At 41.2% G+C, this 14,549-nt stretch overlaps 1 protein-coding gene across 1 annotated transcript in view; it reads left to right on the forward strand.

The window, feature by feature from the left end:
* Positions 1-280: 280 nt before the first annotated feature.
* Positions 281-14,549, forward strand: part of USP24 (ubiquitin specific peptidase 24) — an 82,067-nt gene continuing 67,798 nt past the window's right edge. The window contains exon 1 of the mRNA XM_035123913.2: positions 281-747. Within this exon, the coding sequence (XP_034979804.2) occupies positions 400-747 (348 nt within the window). The 5' untranslated portion in view covers positions 281-399. The remainder of the gene's footprint in view (positions 748-14,549) is intronic.

Below are 14,549 nucleotides of genomic sequence, written 5' to 3' on the forward strand. Positions count from 1 at the left end.
CGGGGTTCAGCATAGTAGTAGCTGCTTCTTCGCCCGAAGCGGCATTTGCGGGATTCCATCGCCTGTCGCCTCTGACGTTTCCATGACAACCAACCCCTCCTCCCCTCCGTTCACGTTCGGGCATCGGCCTCGCCTACCCTCCTTCCCGCACGTGATAGCGGCGGCGCTCTTCCCTCCCCCCTTCCCCCACGCGCATCCGGGCTTCAGCAGGCCGCTTCCGGGTGGGTGTGGGGCTCGGCGTTGTCCTGCCCTGAGGCGGCGGCGGCGGAGGGAGGCGGGCCAAAGGAGGAGGAGCAGGTTCCCGTCAACATGGCGGCGCGCAGAGCGGGCGGCGGTGGTGGCGGTGGCCGCCGGAGCGGCAGCAGCAGCAGCGCCTGAGGCGTCGCGGAACGAGGCGCCATGGAGAGCGAGGAAGAGCAGCACATGACCACGCTGCTCTGCATGGGTTTCTCGGACGCGGCCGCCATCCGCAGGGCCCTCCGCCTGGCCAAGAACGACATCAACGAGGCCGTGGCGCTGCTCACCAACGAGCGGCCCGGCCTGCACTATGAGCCCATGGACAGCGGAGGGGGAGGCGGCGGCGGACAGGGAGGCCCCCAGCAAAGCGGCGGCGGCGTCTCCTCCCGCGGTGGAGGGGACGGCGAAGGCACCGGTGGTGGAGGAGGAGGAGGCGGCCAAGGTGGAGGCAGCGGCGGCAGTACCGGCTTCGACCCGCCCCCTGCCTACCATGAGGTGGTGGAGAACGAGGTAACGGTCTCTGGGCGGAGGAAGGGAGCGGGCGAGGCTCGCCTGTGCTTTACGGCGCCGCCCATTAAGCGGGATCCCAGCCTGACCTTTGGCCGCACGTGCCCATTGGAAACGGATCGAAAGGGGGACAGGATCGCCTTAAAATACCACTCTGGTCTTGAGAGAGAGAGGACTTGTAGGGTTAGGAACCGCGCAGCCCTGAATCCTCACCTCGATTTCTTCACAAGGCGCCCCCGCCCCTCCCCAGTTTCCGCGAGTTAATAGGGACCCCGCCACGCGCGCCTGGGGGGGGGGTCTTGGTGGAATTGACCCCCCCCCAAAAAAAACCCCAAAGCAGGCGGGTTTTCCTGGGCGCCTTGTGCATGAGCTGTCAGGTGCATAACCCTAGCTTAAAGTGCGATCTGCGTTTGGGTGCCCTGGTTTGTCACCGGAAGATGAATGTTGTCTGCAGCCTAGGAACAGGGATTGCTGTGTTATGCCTAGGCTGCAGTGGTGGAGGGTTTGGGGACTGGTCGCTTGTGTGTGTGCAGACTCATTCTTTCATTTTGAGGTGCCCATATTGATACTTTATGTGTTTGCTGGGATGTAGGCCATATTGCTTTCAGTTGAGTTTGCTCCCATGTGTTGTATAGTTTTGTAGCTTTTGCTAACCAAGGAGTTCTTTGAGCACCCATGCAATTCTTTATAGCAATTCTGTGCTGATTTTCTTACTTGAAAGAGTCTGGGTGGTTTACAAGCAATGAAATTAGTAAAAATAATCCAAAACCATGAATTAGGTAGGAGGTTTAAAAGCAACTATCACATCATTAGTGGTTGAGGTAGAACTGGTTTTGATGCTTATCTAAAAGTGATAGTGATAAGCCCAGGTGCACTTCTTTTGGGAGGTTATTCCAAATCTTAGGCACCACATCTGAAAATACTATATCTCTGGCACTATCCTACTACCAGTGGTAGAGAGACCCAGCAAAGAGTCTCATTAAGAAAACAAAGTTCTCAGTTATGTTCATCTGTTCTGGGAGAAGGAGATTTTTGAAATATTCTTTTCCCTTTTAGAGCTATAAAGCTCAATAATTGTGTGCAAAATATCACATAGGTGGCTATGTTGCATGAGCAGCAAGTCATAGCATATTCAAACATGGGCAAAAATAGAGATAAAAAATACGCATTCTGACAAAACCTCATAAAAGCATATTGTGTCAGGAGCTTAAGAGTTGTAGTCAGTTAACTTTTATTCAGAGTAGACCCATTGAAATTAATGGCCGTTTAGGTCTGTTAATTCCAGTGGATCTCCGCTTAGTGCAATAATTAATGTTTGGATCATGTAAGCTGATCCAGACATTTAGTAGCAGCTTGCCTGGTGGGCAATCTGGAGGTTGGGGCTGTCTGAGCACATCAAGTCCTGCAAGTACACCTGCACAGTCTCTGCCACCTTGCCCCTCTCCCTCTTGGGAGTGATGTGACTCTCCCCACTGGGTGAGCTGCTTCTGACTATGTTGCAATAGCTGCTAAGAAAATGAATAGCCTTCCTACAATTGAATGGGTTTAGGAATAGGAATGAAAGGTAGGCGGCTTTCTCAGCTGCTCCTTCCCTCAGAGCACCTCCACAAGTGCTCCCTACAGGAAAGGTGATGGGGGCTTCCTGGGGAGATATCCTACCAAATATTAGCCAAGGCCAGCATGGACTCCTTTGACTTCTGTACAAGATAGGAATTCAGAATGCATTTGGCACATCATCCAAGCCATCAGTGGAGGGACTGGGGAAACAACATACAGTCTTATTCTGATCCATCATACAAGAACTAACTTGTACTGTACTCTACTTTCTCTTCCATACTTTCTACTTATTCCGAGCTACAGTGCTTATTAGATAACATTCAGGTATGAATTTATGATTCGTCTCCAGTAATGTACCAGCACGGTTCACCTAGTCCTAGCACAATGGGATTGTTACTTCTACTCCCCCCAACCCTCTGGAGCTGAATTTGACAGCAGGCAATGACCTGAAAGGGACAGAATGCATGCATGAAATCCTATTGCACTGGTGAAGCTGCAGTGTTGGTTACAGCCCTGTGTTTCTAGGTGTATTTTGTATTTTTGTAACCAAGAACAAGTGCCTGAATTTGTTTTTGCCTCCTCCCTCCAATGCCACTTTCCTTTTGAGTCAAGTAAGAGTGTAAGCTTTAGGTCAAAGACTGTCTTATTACTTGCTTTTCTAAGTAGTAGCCCCCCCCCCCTATTTTTGACTGAGGAGTGAGGTAGAAATCCTTCAAACAAACAAATACTACTTACATTCCTTATAATATTCCCACACCAAGACTCCAGAAGTGATGTTATTGTATGAACCTTTTTAATAGATAAATAAAAAGCTTTCAAATTTGAAAAGCTGGTTTTTGTTGGGATGTGCCTGGGGTATAGAACTTGGACCTGTCTGCTATAGTGCTGACAACTCTGGCTCGGAGGTCTTTTGCCAGGCTTGACTGTGTATGAACTCCTTTCTTGCCTTGCTCCTAATTCTCCTAAATTACATGCTGACAACTGAATCACGACTGAAAAGGTAAATAAACATAGGAATCCATGAGCATATTCTTGTAGTAAGTTGGGAATTTTAATTAGGTTGCGAACCAGCACAGAAGTCTTGTTTCGATTCGTAAGCATTTTCTATTCTTCCCAGTTGTCATTACTATAGTGCCACATCAGTGATTAGTGCCATATAACCATCAAATATTTGCCTACTCAGGTTTTGGTGTGCTGTGTAAGGTCCAAACTATTTATTTATTTATTTCACAATGTTTGTATATATACTGCTTGAGTGTTATGGAACTTCAAAGCAGTTTACAAAAAAAAAAACCTATGTAGGACATTTGTGACTGGATTAGCTAACATTTTGATTCTTTCTTTAAACGTTGTCACAGGAGTCCCACAACTAGATCTGATCAGTAGTGCTGGAAAAGAAGAGACTTTCTCCCCTGTGTCAATTTCTGTTCTATTTGACTCTCTTGGGAAAATACAGATAACTAAACATTTGGTCCTAACAGAGAGAAACAGTCTTTACAGTTTACTGTACTGTACCTGGTTTTGTTCAGCAGCTATGCAGTGCCAGTACTAATAATCTAAAATAACACATTGGCCAAAAAATAACGGGACTATTCTTTTTTGCATAGAGTCCACTACTTGTACTTCTGCACTGTACACCTGTTCCTCACAGATGAATTGCTATAACATTCATATTCAAAGTACCCTTCCCGTCCATCCCATCTTGGGTGATGAAAGACTTGAGAGTAGCAGAACACTTCACCGTAATGTGTGTTCCACTATAATAATGTTCTTCATTTTTGTGTGTATTCGCACATGTACAGTTGCTGTGGCGAACTATGCTTATGCATAGCTTCATATATTTAAGAGCATTGCATCATTCACTAAACATTCTGAATCATTTTATGAATGCTTAATCCTTGTCAATAAACTAATAATTTAAGATATAGTGTGTTTAAGTATAGAGTGTAGAAGTGATTATATATATCCTGTGAGACAGAAAGTTGCTGTCGTAATGTTAAGATGAAAGAACTTGAGTATTTTAACCAGAGTTGGGTGAGCTTCTCTTCCCCCACCGCTGTGGCTTACATTGGCCTAAAAGTTAGAGCTAGGGGGCTGCTTCAGAGGACTACTCTTGGGGTAGCTGGGATGGGCAGGTGACGGAAGCGTACCATACAGGTGGCTCTGGGAACAAGAGGGTCTCTTTATGGGAGTAACTGCAGTAGGACAGACCTTCAGGGCAAGTTGTAAAATGGAAAGTCCTTTCTGGCTTGATTTTTAATCTGGGCTTGGGAAGAGTTTGGGAGCTTCTAATGGTCACCTCTCCTTCCAATTATAGTGCGATGTACTGCTAGAATTTAGTTGTCTGTGTTCACTTTGCATATCTCAGTACTGCTTCCTGAAGCGCAAGAAGTTAAGTTAGAAAGTTTGAACAGCTATTGTATAGAATAAATATATACTGCACAGATTCAGATGTTATATTTTCAAAAACAGGTATATTCAGTTATGTGGTACCTTCTCTGAAGGTAAAGGTCTGACTACAGTGTATCAAATTTCAGAGCTCTAACTCATTGGGAAACACCGAAACAATTTTCATATTCATATCAGGTCAAGCACCTGATACATAGTGGTCTGACACATGTTTGCCAAGTGCATACGGTACCTTTTTACTCGTGCACAGCTCTTAAGAGTGTTTGTTTTTTATGGTTTGGTTTTTACCTAGTTGCTCCTCTATTTTCCTGTATGTTATTACCGGTATTACTCAGATTTCTTAACTTGCCCTTCAAGTTGCAAGAATTTAAAAATACAATATTAAAAACAGTTGAAGCAGATTACAATCAAGAATAGGATGAGTTCTAGTTGTATATATATTAATTGTTTTGTCTTTTGCTTATAAATCAAGTGGGGGAGCTGAAGCCTGAAAAATAGTGTAAAAGTTTAAGCATACAGTACTGTAGTTTCTTCACATTCTCCATAGATATGTTCATTATCACTTTTGTGCCAGCTTAATAGCTTTCTGAAATTATGGGTTGCAGTTAGGTCAAGTGATAGCATCAATTTCATTGTTTAATAATAATAATAATAATTTATTTATACCCCGCCCATCTGGCTGGGCCTCCCCAGCCACTCTGGGCAGCTTCCAACAGAAATATTAAAATACACTAATTTCTTAAAGATTAAAAGCTTCCCTAAACAGGGCTGCCTTGAGATGTACTCTAAAAGTCTGGTACTGTAGTTGTTTTTCTTTTTGACATCTGGTGGGAGGGCGTTCCACAGGGCGGGTGCCACTGCTGATAACTTTGCCATCCCTGTGTTCTGTTGGTTTTTAAAGGAGGAGTTCTTAAAATCTTAAGATATGGAAGGACTGTGACACCAGCATGTTAACCCTTTTGTGTAAATTGCAAAATATGGCATCCATATGTATTTTGTGTATAACACATTTCAGGATTATAGCATTTTTCTATGTGGTGTTTTTGGGTTCCTGGTTCTGCAAAACTGGAATCTCTGTATCCTTTCAGCACTTTTATTTCTTGAATAAAAAATATTTATGGACATTGTCTTTTTAACCTACTCCCGAGCTATTATAGTCTTTAGTATATTTCTTACTGTTAACTTCCACCTTTAAAGGGTTTCCAAATCGCATGTGAAATACTTTTCTGTTTACTGAAGCAACCTCCAGGCAAAGATTAACACTTGATGTGATATAAATGTTTATCATTGGTGGAAGTGGGAGGCCATTTATGCATGGAACAAACAGCAGCTCAGCTGGGCAGGAAGTGTCTTTCAAATAATGTTCAGTAGAGACATTTTCTGGTCATCTTCCCAGTCAGAAGTTCTATTCAATGACAGCTGCTTAATAAGGAAGTGAAATGCTGAAGGAAAATGAGGCCAGTGTTAGAAGTTAATTCTACCAAACACATTTTGAATGTTTCTGGGTATGAACAGGAGTCTCTTATAAGAAAAGGCCTGGGAGGATCCTAATCTTTTCTAGGTTTTATTTGAAAACAACTTATACAAAAAGCTTGTCTGGGATAGTGGAGGCAAATGTCTGATAGTTTATAACAGATCCTCATTTGGTGTCAAGTCTTTTTCACCTATTTTTTGCATGTATTGTTTGCTTTCCTTTGCTTAATATCGAACTGTCTAGATGAACTTTTCAAATTCAGTGTTAACTGACAAATATAAAAGGGAGCAAAAGATATACATTCTAGGAAATAAGCTATAAAATTGTAACTAAGTAGATCTATATGTTCTGAGTAATTGTGTGAATCATTCAATGCACCTGTGTTTCAAATCAATTTTCCTGTGGTTGTCAAGTATGAAATAATATGTTCTGTCTATGGCAGCATCCTGATCTGGGTGCTAGCACCTGACAGAAAAGGGGGGAGCATTCCTGTTACTATGCCATGGGAAATTATCCTTGTTTCACTCTGAATTAACTTGATGTATTTAGCTGGTATTATAGGATTTAAATTCCGAATGTGTTATCTTTGTGAATGTACACTCCTGGGCACCCCAGAGGAAAAGACAGTGGTGATTAGCACTTTTCCCTTGGGAATGGGAAAAAGAATTAATGCTAGAGAGAGCTGCTAAAGTACCCATAACTTATATAATCCTGCAGCAATATAGATAAACTAAAAGAAATAGGCAACTTGTGGTTTAATATTTTACGAAAGCTGTTGTAGAAAATGCACTGTTGTGTTTTCCTAGGCTTCCATTAAAGAGCTATACCTGCATTTGCATTAAGAAATGCAGGCAAAAATAATTCATTCTATAGAGGAAAGCATAACTTGCAGGGCTGAGCTACATCCAAATATCCCTCAAAGTGCACATGCTTGTGTTGTAAAAATTTTGCAGAGCTACACGGCCCTAGAATTAAGTGGATCCTTGACCCAGGAAGAGTCCAGGTATCCTGGCAAGCAGACAAAGTTTAAGCGTCTCCTGCCCACCAAATAACAGAGACCAAACCAGGACGTGCGAAGCAAGGCACTTTTATTTTTGCTGTTGCAACAGGGTCCTTCCTCTCACACAGGAGAACAAGGAAGGAACCCCAAACAAAGATGTCTTGCCCTTAAAAAGAGATTTGAAATTGGTTTCAGCCCACCCCCCAGAAGCATCATCCATATGTCACAGAAGGGGTGTAGCCCAAGACCCCCCCTCCCTAGATTCATCATAGGTACATCATGAAAGGGGAGGTCTGGTGGCAGTAATCTGAGCACCCTGGACCCTGCCCCCTGCCCCCAGAACCTAATCAACAAAATTGAGAGATATTTACATTTCCCTGTTTCCCAGCCAAGTTAATCACACCCTTTTGTCTGGCAGTCAGGTATCAGGATGCCAGGGATTATCACTTTAATTCCTGAGACAATGAGAAGGTTCCCCCCACCCCCCTTCTTCCTTGCAGAGGAACACCTGGTCAGAGAGAGTCAAAATGGTGTCAGTCAGGCCTGTTTTCCTGTGCTGCTTCAGACATGTTTCTGTACATTCATGTACATGTTTTATGAACAATTATTATTATATATATATATGACCTCAAAATTCTTATAACAATATCCCCCATTTGGGGCTATAATTTTTCTTAAAAATTGTTGCCCCACAAAAGAATAACCAGATGTGTTGTTTTAGTACTTTGGGAGAAGCATTTCTCAAAAATGGTCTACGTATTTCATTTAACAGGATGGTCCACCAATATTGACTGGAAAGTGCAGTTTGTTTGTTTACCCTTTTGTGTGTTCTTCAGGTGTCAAAAGCTAGCTCTCCTCTGGTTGCACACCTCCATCGTGGCACAACAGCAACAATCCCTGGTGAATCCCCTTAGGGCTTTCATATTGACCATGTCGCCTGGCACCCCCCATAGCTGCCACAGGTTTGGACATGTCATGAGAGAGATGCCTTTGCCTTGGGCTTCCTATGGGCCTTTATTATAGGCTCTGGCCTTGCACTGTAGGGAGTTGCCCAGTTGCTCTTAAAGGAAGAAAGCTACTTGCACCTTGGATACACTTGCCCAATTAGAACTGACCCAATTAGAATTTATACAGCCCCATAAAACATGTCCAAATTAGTCAAATTTAACTCTAAAAGGGATCATTCCTGTTAAATCAAGACATAAATACCTTCATTTATCTGGTGTTTCATGGATCTTGGGGCTTATTCTTGGTAAAATGATTTAAAACAATCTAAAATTGTGTAAGAAGGCTGGCACACTGCAGAGTGCCAGGTGGGACAAGAAAACGTGGTCATAAGTTGATCTAATCTAAATACTGGACTATGCAATATCCTGATCCTTTAAAAGGCATACAATAATACAAAAAAAATCATTGGGACACTATACATTAAACATAAAAAAACAATTAAACACAAAATTGGTTCACCCCCCCCCCTCCTTGTGGAAATAACATACTGTCAGACATAGTTCAATGTTTCTGTCGAATATCACACAACATAAAACATAATCATATATCAGTTGTATGTCTTGAGGCCATCATGATCTTGAGACAATTCCGGCTGCTTTTAAATCCTAGGGCACAGAGTCTTGAGGTCAAGGAGAGAGAATGTCCTTGCAATTCACTTTCCCCCTTTGTCCCAAAGTCATTTGACACATTTCAGTGTTCCTATATAACACATAATGCACAAAACCTTCAAATTATTAATTATACGCCACTTGTATATCTTGAGGCAATCAGGTGAACTTGAGATAATTCTTGCTGCTTTTGCATGTATCTCCAACAAGGGGGTTTTCTTGTCTGCCTTCGAGTCACTGGGAGGAAGTTAACAGTACTTCTATAACAGCACTTCTAAACCTTGCTGAAACGTTATAGCTTTCTAGGTCCTCCTTCTTAGGTTGTGATCAAAGAGATAAAATGTCAATTTGGTTTCCTGTAAAACATCCTTTTGAAAATAGGCCTGCAGGGGGTTGGGGTCTGAAGATATAATTAGTTAAAAAATAATAATAATAAATAGTATAATAATGATAAAGTCAAGAAAGGGGAGAATATTCTAGAAATTTCTTCTTGGGAAGCTGCAAAGAATATAAGATCATAGTTAAGCATTTTATTCATCTAAATATTATTATTATCATTCATATTTAATTACTGCTGTTATTGTCTGCTCAGTCAGTTTAATTTACTTCACCTAGTTTGGCTGTGGAGGAAACAAAGGACAAAAATTTTGTTAATTAGGACACAATCGATAAGTTATTAACATTTTCCTTATGTGGTTCTGAATTCTCTTTGAGGTTCACGTATCTTGTTTGAAAGGGATTAATATTATTATTATTATTATTTACAGGAAAGAATGAGTTAGATGCTACATTTGTATGTACAGAAAGAAAAAGTAGAAATACCAAAAAAAAGATACAAAAATAAAACAATAAAATTTAGATTACCACTCACACAACAATTTTTCAAATGAAATTGGACTTGACACAAAGATATCAGATTTTTTTAAAAAAAGAATTATCATTAAATAATACAAAGACATTATAAATTGGAGAGGAACCTTAAAGATCTGAAGGTGAAATATCCAATTAAGATGGAAAAATGGTAAAATAACGGAAAAAGCTTTGAAATTCATCATAATAAGAAATACTCAGGCAAGACTACCTGACAAAATACAGTCACAAAACAATACCTGGTTATTGTTAGAATAATTTCATAGACATAATGGAAAAACTGATTTAATAAATGGAAGCAGATTATTTATAAGCTAAAGAGAAGCGCCAAAGAGAAATGAAATTACTGTTTGTATCTCCTCACTCCTCACTTTTTCTTTTTTTTTTTTTTTTGTGCTGTGGAAGAAAAAAATTGGCAAAACACTCAATCATTGCTACATTAGAAAAGGGAGGGTTATATTAACATAGGGTAATGCTTCGGGGTGAAATGCAAATGAGAGATAAGTATCCATCCTGAGTACCTGCTACGAAAGAAATGGAGCCTTTTGCTTGCATAGTCTGTCAACTGGTAGACAGCAATTTTCTATGAATTTCCAAGTGTGGAGGGGGCTTGTTTAGGTGGCGTCCCCCCCCCCATTGGGAGATAATTTTGCATTAAGGTTCTGAAAGAATTTCTCTGCACACTGAATCTCAGTATCCTGCTGGAAAGGGAAAATTATTTCATGTGAAAATCAGTCAGGAAATGTTCCTAAAATGTACAGAGTTTTGCATGTTGAACTGGAATTGGCAGCTTCTAAACAGTTGATGGTTCTCAATGGTTCTTTATCTATTTATTTATTTTTACATAAAGAAATTTAAATTTAAGTTTCATGTGCAAAGCATAACCTTGAACCTCTTAATTAATTTATAAACTACTCAAGAGACAGACTTATAGTAGTACTCTGCTATTTATACCTGTGGAAAGAATCTGGCATGTTAAGATTTTGAAACTTGGCAACCATTTAACTTTGATGGACCAGTAACATACATGAGGTTGTTTTCCCTCAGTGGTTCAAAGCTTTACATTAAGAAATTTGAATAATATTTCATGAGCAGATTATAACCTTTTCGCCCCTTAGTTTAAACCTCCTTTTTCTCCTCTATTTTCCTCTTCAAGCTGACATAGCCTCTGTGCATGTACAGAGTTCATGATTCGGCAGTCTATTATACCCTTTTTTTTTTTTTTTAAAGTGCTGTACCTCTTGACAACATTACCATCTGAATAAAGGAAGGGAAGGGGAAAGAGTAGATTTTAAAGTAGGGTTAGATTTCAAACAAAAGATAGAAACATAGCAGTGTTTTTTTTTTCAGAGCCAGTTTAAATTCTTTTTCCTTGTTTGGAGTCCTAATACAATTTGATACATTGTTTCTTGTTTCTTGCTGCTTAAGAAGCAGGCTTATAAACCTTAAACTAACTTGGAAGCTGCAATAAAAGTTGGGTCAGATTAAAGTCCTAATGAAGTCACCAAATAAACACCTCATACCCCAGGCAAAATAAATCTTGATTTGCCCCCTTTATCTACAGGGTTCGGGGTGAATTCGTAATTGCAAATGTTTTCGTTTGTTTGTTTGTTTTTAATTAATTTATTACAGCCATGGCAGACTAAATTCTCTGCCCCTTTATCTATGGGTAATATGGCCATAGAGCCAGAATTCATAAAATCCTTTGCATTCTCATTGATTTTCAGCCTTACCAATTCCAGACAAAATTTTCTGGCCCTTTATTTACTTGAACTGTTGGCTGGAGTTTTGCAGTTAAAAAAAAATAGCTGACAATATGGTGGAAAAAATAACACCAGACATTCATTTTCAATGCATGATATACCATCTCTACCTCTTTCTGAATGGCACCTCAAACTCTTCATGCCAAACTTTAAAAATCTATCTTTCCATCCTTCTCCACCAAAGAGTAATGCTTGACTGAATTCAGGCCATTTCACTATACCACCAGGGTTTAAACTCACTTTTCAGTGCTTACAAACACATTTTCTCTCCCTCCTTTTTCTAAGTTTGGAAAGGGTTGGAAGGGATCTTGAGTAATCTAGTCCCCCCCTTCTGAAATATGGGGATCTCAACACTATCACTGCCCTTAGGATACACATACATTTGAGTACAGACGCCTGACTGGGAAGGAAACACAGGCTATGCCCTATCACGGAAGCACATGTGTGTACTAAGGGAAAAATAAGGAAGGGGAAGATTAAAAGTACCAACGTTATATAGAAGCCTTTAGCAAACCTTAAGATTGGATAAAGATTGGGAAATGTTCAAGACTTTCATATGTGCTTAAACTTTAAACCTTAATAGACAACGTGATAAAAACTTATATAATCACTCCATAAAAAAAAACAATTACACTCTTGTTCCAACTCTGAAAACCAATAATCTTTCCTTGCCAGAAAGCAGAGCTGGGCTGAATTTCAACCCATCACCACATCAGACACATTGCCTTTCACATAGCTCTAAAATGGGGGTTAGAAGGGACCCTGAGGTCATTTAGTCTAACCCTCTAAGATACAGGATTCACAAGATTTGAATGAAAATACCAACTTTATACAGAACCCTTGAGCAGATGAGTTGTTTTTTTCTTAAGAGACTGATATGGGGAGCCCAACAATAACCCTTCTGTCCAACACAATTGAAGTTAAAACTAGACTCAGATAGACAATTCCTGGCTATGGAAGCTCTACCTTTGACAAACAAATCACCTTTATTGGAATAGCTGTTCAATTTTCCTTTAGTCAATATTCATCTAGTCACTTGGAGAAAGACTCCCCTTTGGAGCCTCTCTCAATAACAAACATTTGCACACCTCATTCTCATATTTATAATGTTTAAGATTGATCGGTTCAACATTGTTTCTATACTAGAAATTTAAACAAGTTGGCAGTTTTAACTATGCACACTTAAGAAGGCAGTCTATGGATGTTGTAGCCAATTTAAACACACCCCATAACATTCTAAACCTTGAGTACATCTCTTATCCACTTATAGCTGGAGTTTATGAACATTTTCAAGTTTAAAATATTTTCAAAGCATTGAGCAAGCATTTTTAAACTTACAGCTCGTTATTTTCCTTCATCCTGCCCCCTCTTTTTACTTTTGGAGAGGAAACAATGGCCTTCTACAGCCTCTTTAAAACAAACCTTTACACACTACCTCCACTCTTTTAAATATTTGCCATGTTTTTGGGTTGATCAAGCCCTTACATAAGATTATTTAAGCAAGCTTGCCTTAATTTTTATATTATTTTAAACTATGCATGCTTTAAAAAAGGCAGTCTGTGGGTGTCATGGCCAAATTTTAAACACAAACCCCTAATTTCCTAAACCTGGATTATATCTCTCATTTACTTTAAAGGAAACAACTATCTATAGCAGACACAAGGAACAGACGCACATACACGTAACAGACAACACAGACAACATGTAACATGCAAACATATATAATTTTATACCATAACATACTTTGCAGGATTCCTCACAAAACTTTTCCCATTCAGAGTTCACCAGGGTTAATTTTAAAGCGGAGATTCACTGTATGTTAAAGGAACCTCCTGGTAGCCATTTCCCCTCATCTGGGTGGTCCATAGTAAATCGGACCCTATGTTTTTTTCTTACAAAGTTTTTGCAATTGGTTCCCTTCAAGCTTGTCCGCCCCGGGGATTTCATGCCAATTTAAGAGAACGAATTGGAGTGGACTTTCATCCTCAAAGTCCTTACCGGAGCAAAGCCTCAGTTGTGCTTTGCCTCGGTTGGGAGTCTGGGAAAGGAATTCCTTAGAGTGGGTTGCACCCATTTTACTTCTGTCTTTTTATACTGCAGTTCTGGGTCCCCGACCCTGTTCCTGGACACTCTTAACTTCCCGAGTCTATGACTCACCCCCACGTCCTAGTGGTGTTCCTGCCTGCCGTTCGCGTGCACTAACTACTAGGCGGCCTGGTGCAGCTAAAACCCTATTGGAACCCTCCCACTGGTCATCAATTGCCTGAGGGTTCCACAGCAACTTCCCTGCCTCTTACACACTAGACTCAGGTCCTACTGAACGCTTGCCTACGCAATGTCAGGTCGGAACTGAGGAATACAGAGTAGAAAGGAACAGGCGCACTTGCATTCCCTGGTCACGGGTCCTACCCAACAAGGGTCGCCGTGGCAGGGGGGCGTCTTCACCCGAAGATTAAGAGCAGAGGAATAGGAAACAGAGCTGGGATAGCCAGATTCCCAGATTGGTAGAAAAGCGACAGTTTGCTCAGACTTCTGCTCAGTTTGGCAGAAGGGAGCTGGGACAGTCTTTCTAAGCTCTGCGTTTAACGTAAAGACTGTTGCCCGGGACCTCAGTTCTACTCTGTAACTGTGCCTGGCAGCCTTGCTGCAACTAAGGTCCAAAGAGGAGAGTAGAAAAGGATAGTCCAAGTGGAGAAATAGATTTTTAGTTGCTGTGGTTCTTAGCTCACCCAAGGTGTCCCCTTTTAATACTCACGACCGATCCTTTCAGTCGAATCCCGTTGTCTCCAGCTTCCAACTGGTTCCTAAAAAAAAAACAGCCTTGTCCCTTTAAACGTTGCTTCGTCCTGGGGGTCCCGCTTGGACTCTCAATTACTACCAAATGCCTCGGGTCCTGAGGTTGGTTTACCCCCCTGCAAAAGAGGCAAGGGCGCGCTGGGCTCCCCTTCCTCAGTGAACCCGGAGCTCAAGGCAAAACTGGGTCCCCGAAGTGGTCGCCAAACTGTTGTAAAAATTTTGCAGAGCTACACGGCCCTAGAATTAAGTGGATCCTTGACCCAGGAAGAGTCCAGGTATCCTGGCAAGCAGACAAAGTTTAAGCGTCTCCTGCCCACCAA

The sequence above is a fragment of the Zootoca vivipara genome, chromosome 7, assembly GCF_963506605.1.
Source record: "Zootoca vivipara chromosome 7, rZooViv1.1, whole genome shotgun sequence".
Taxonomy (NCBI): Eukaryota; Metazoa; Chordata; class Lepidosauria; order Squamata; family Lacertidae; genus Zootoca; species Zootoca vivipara.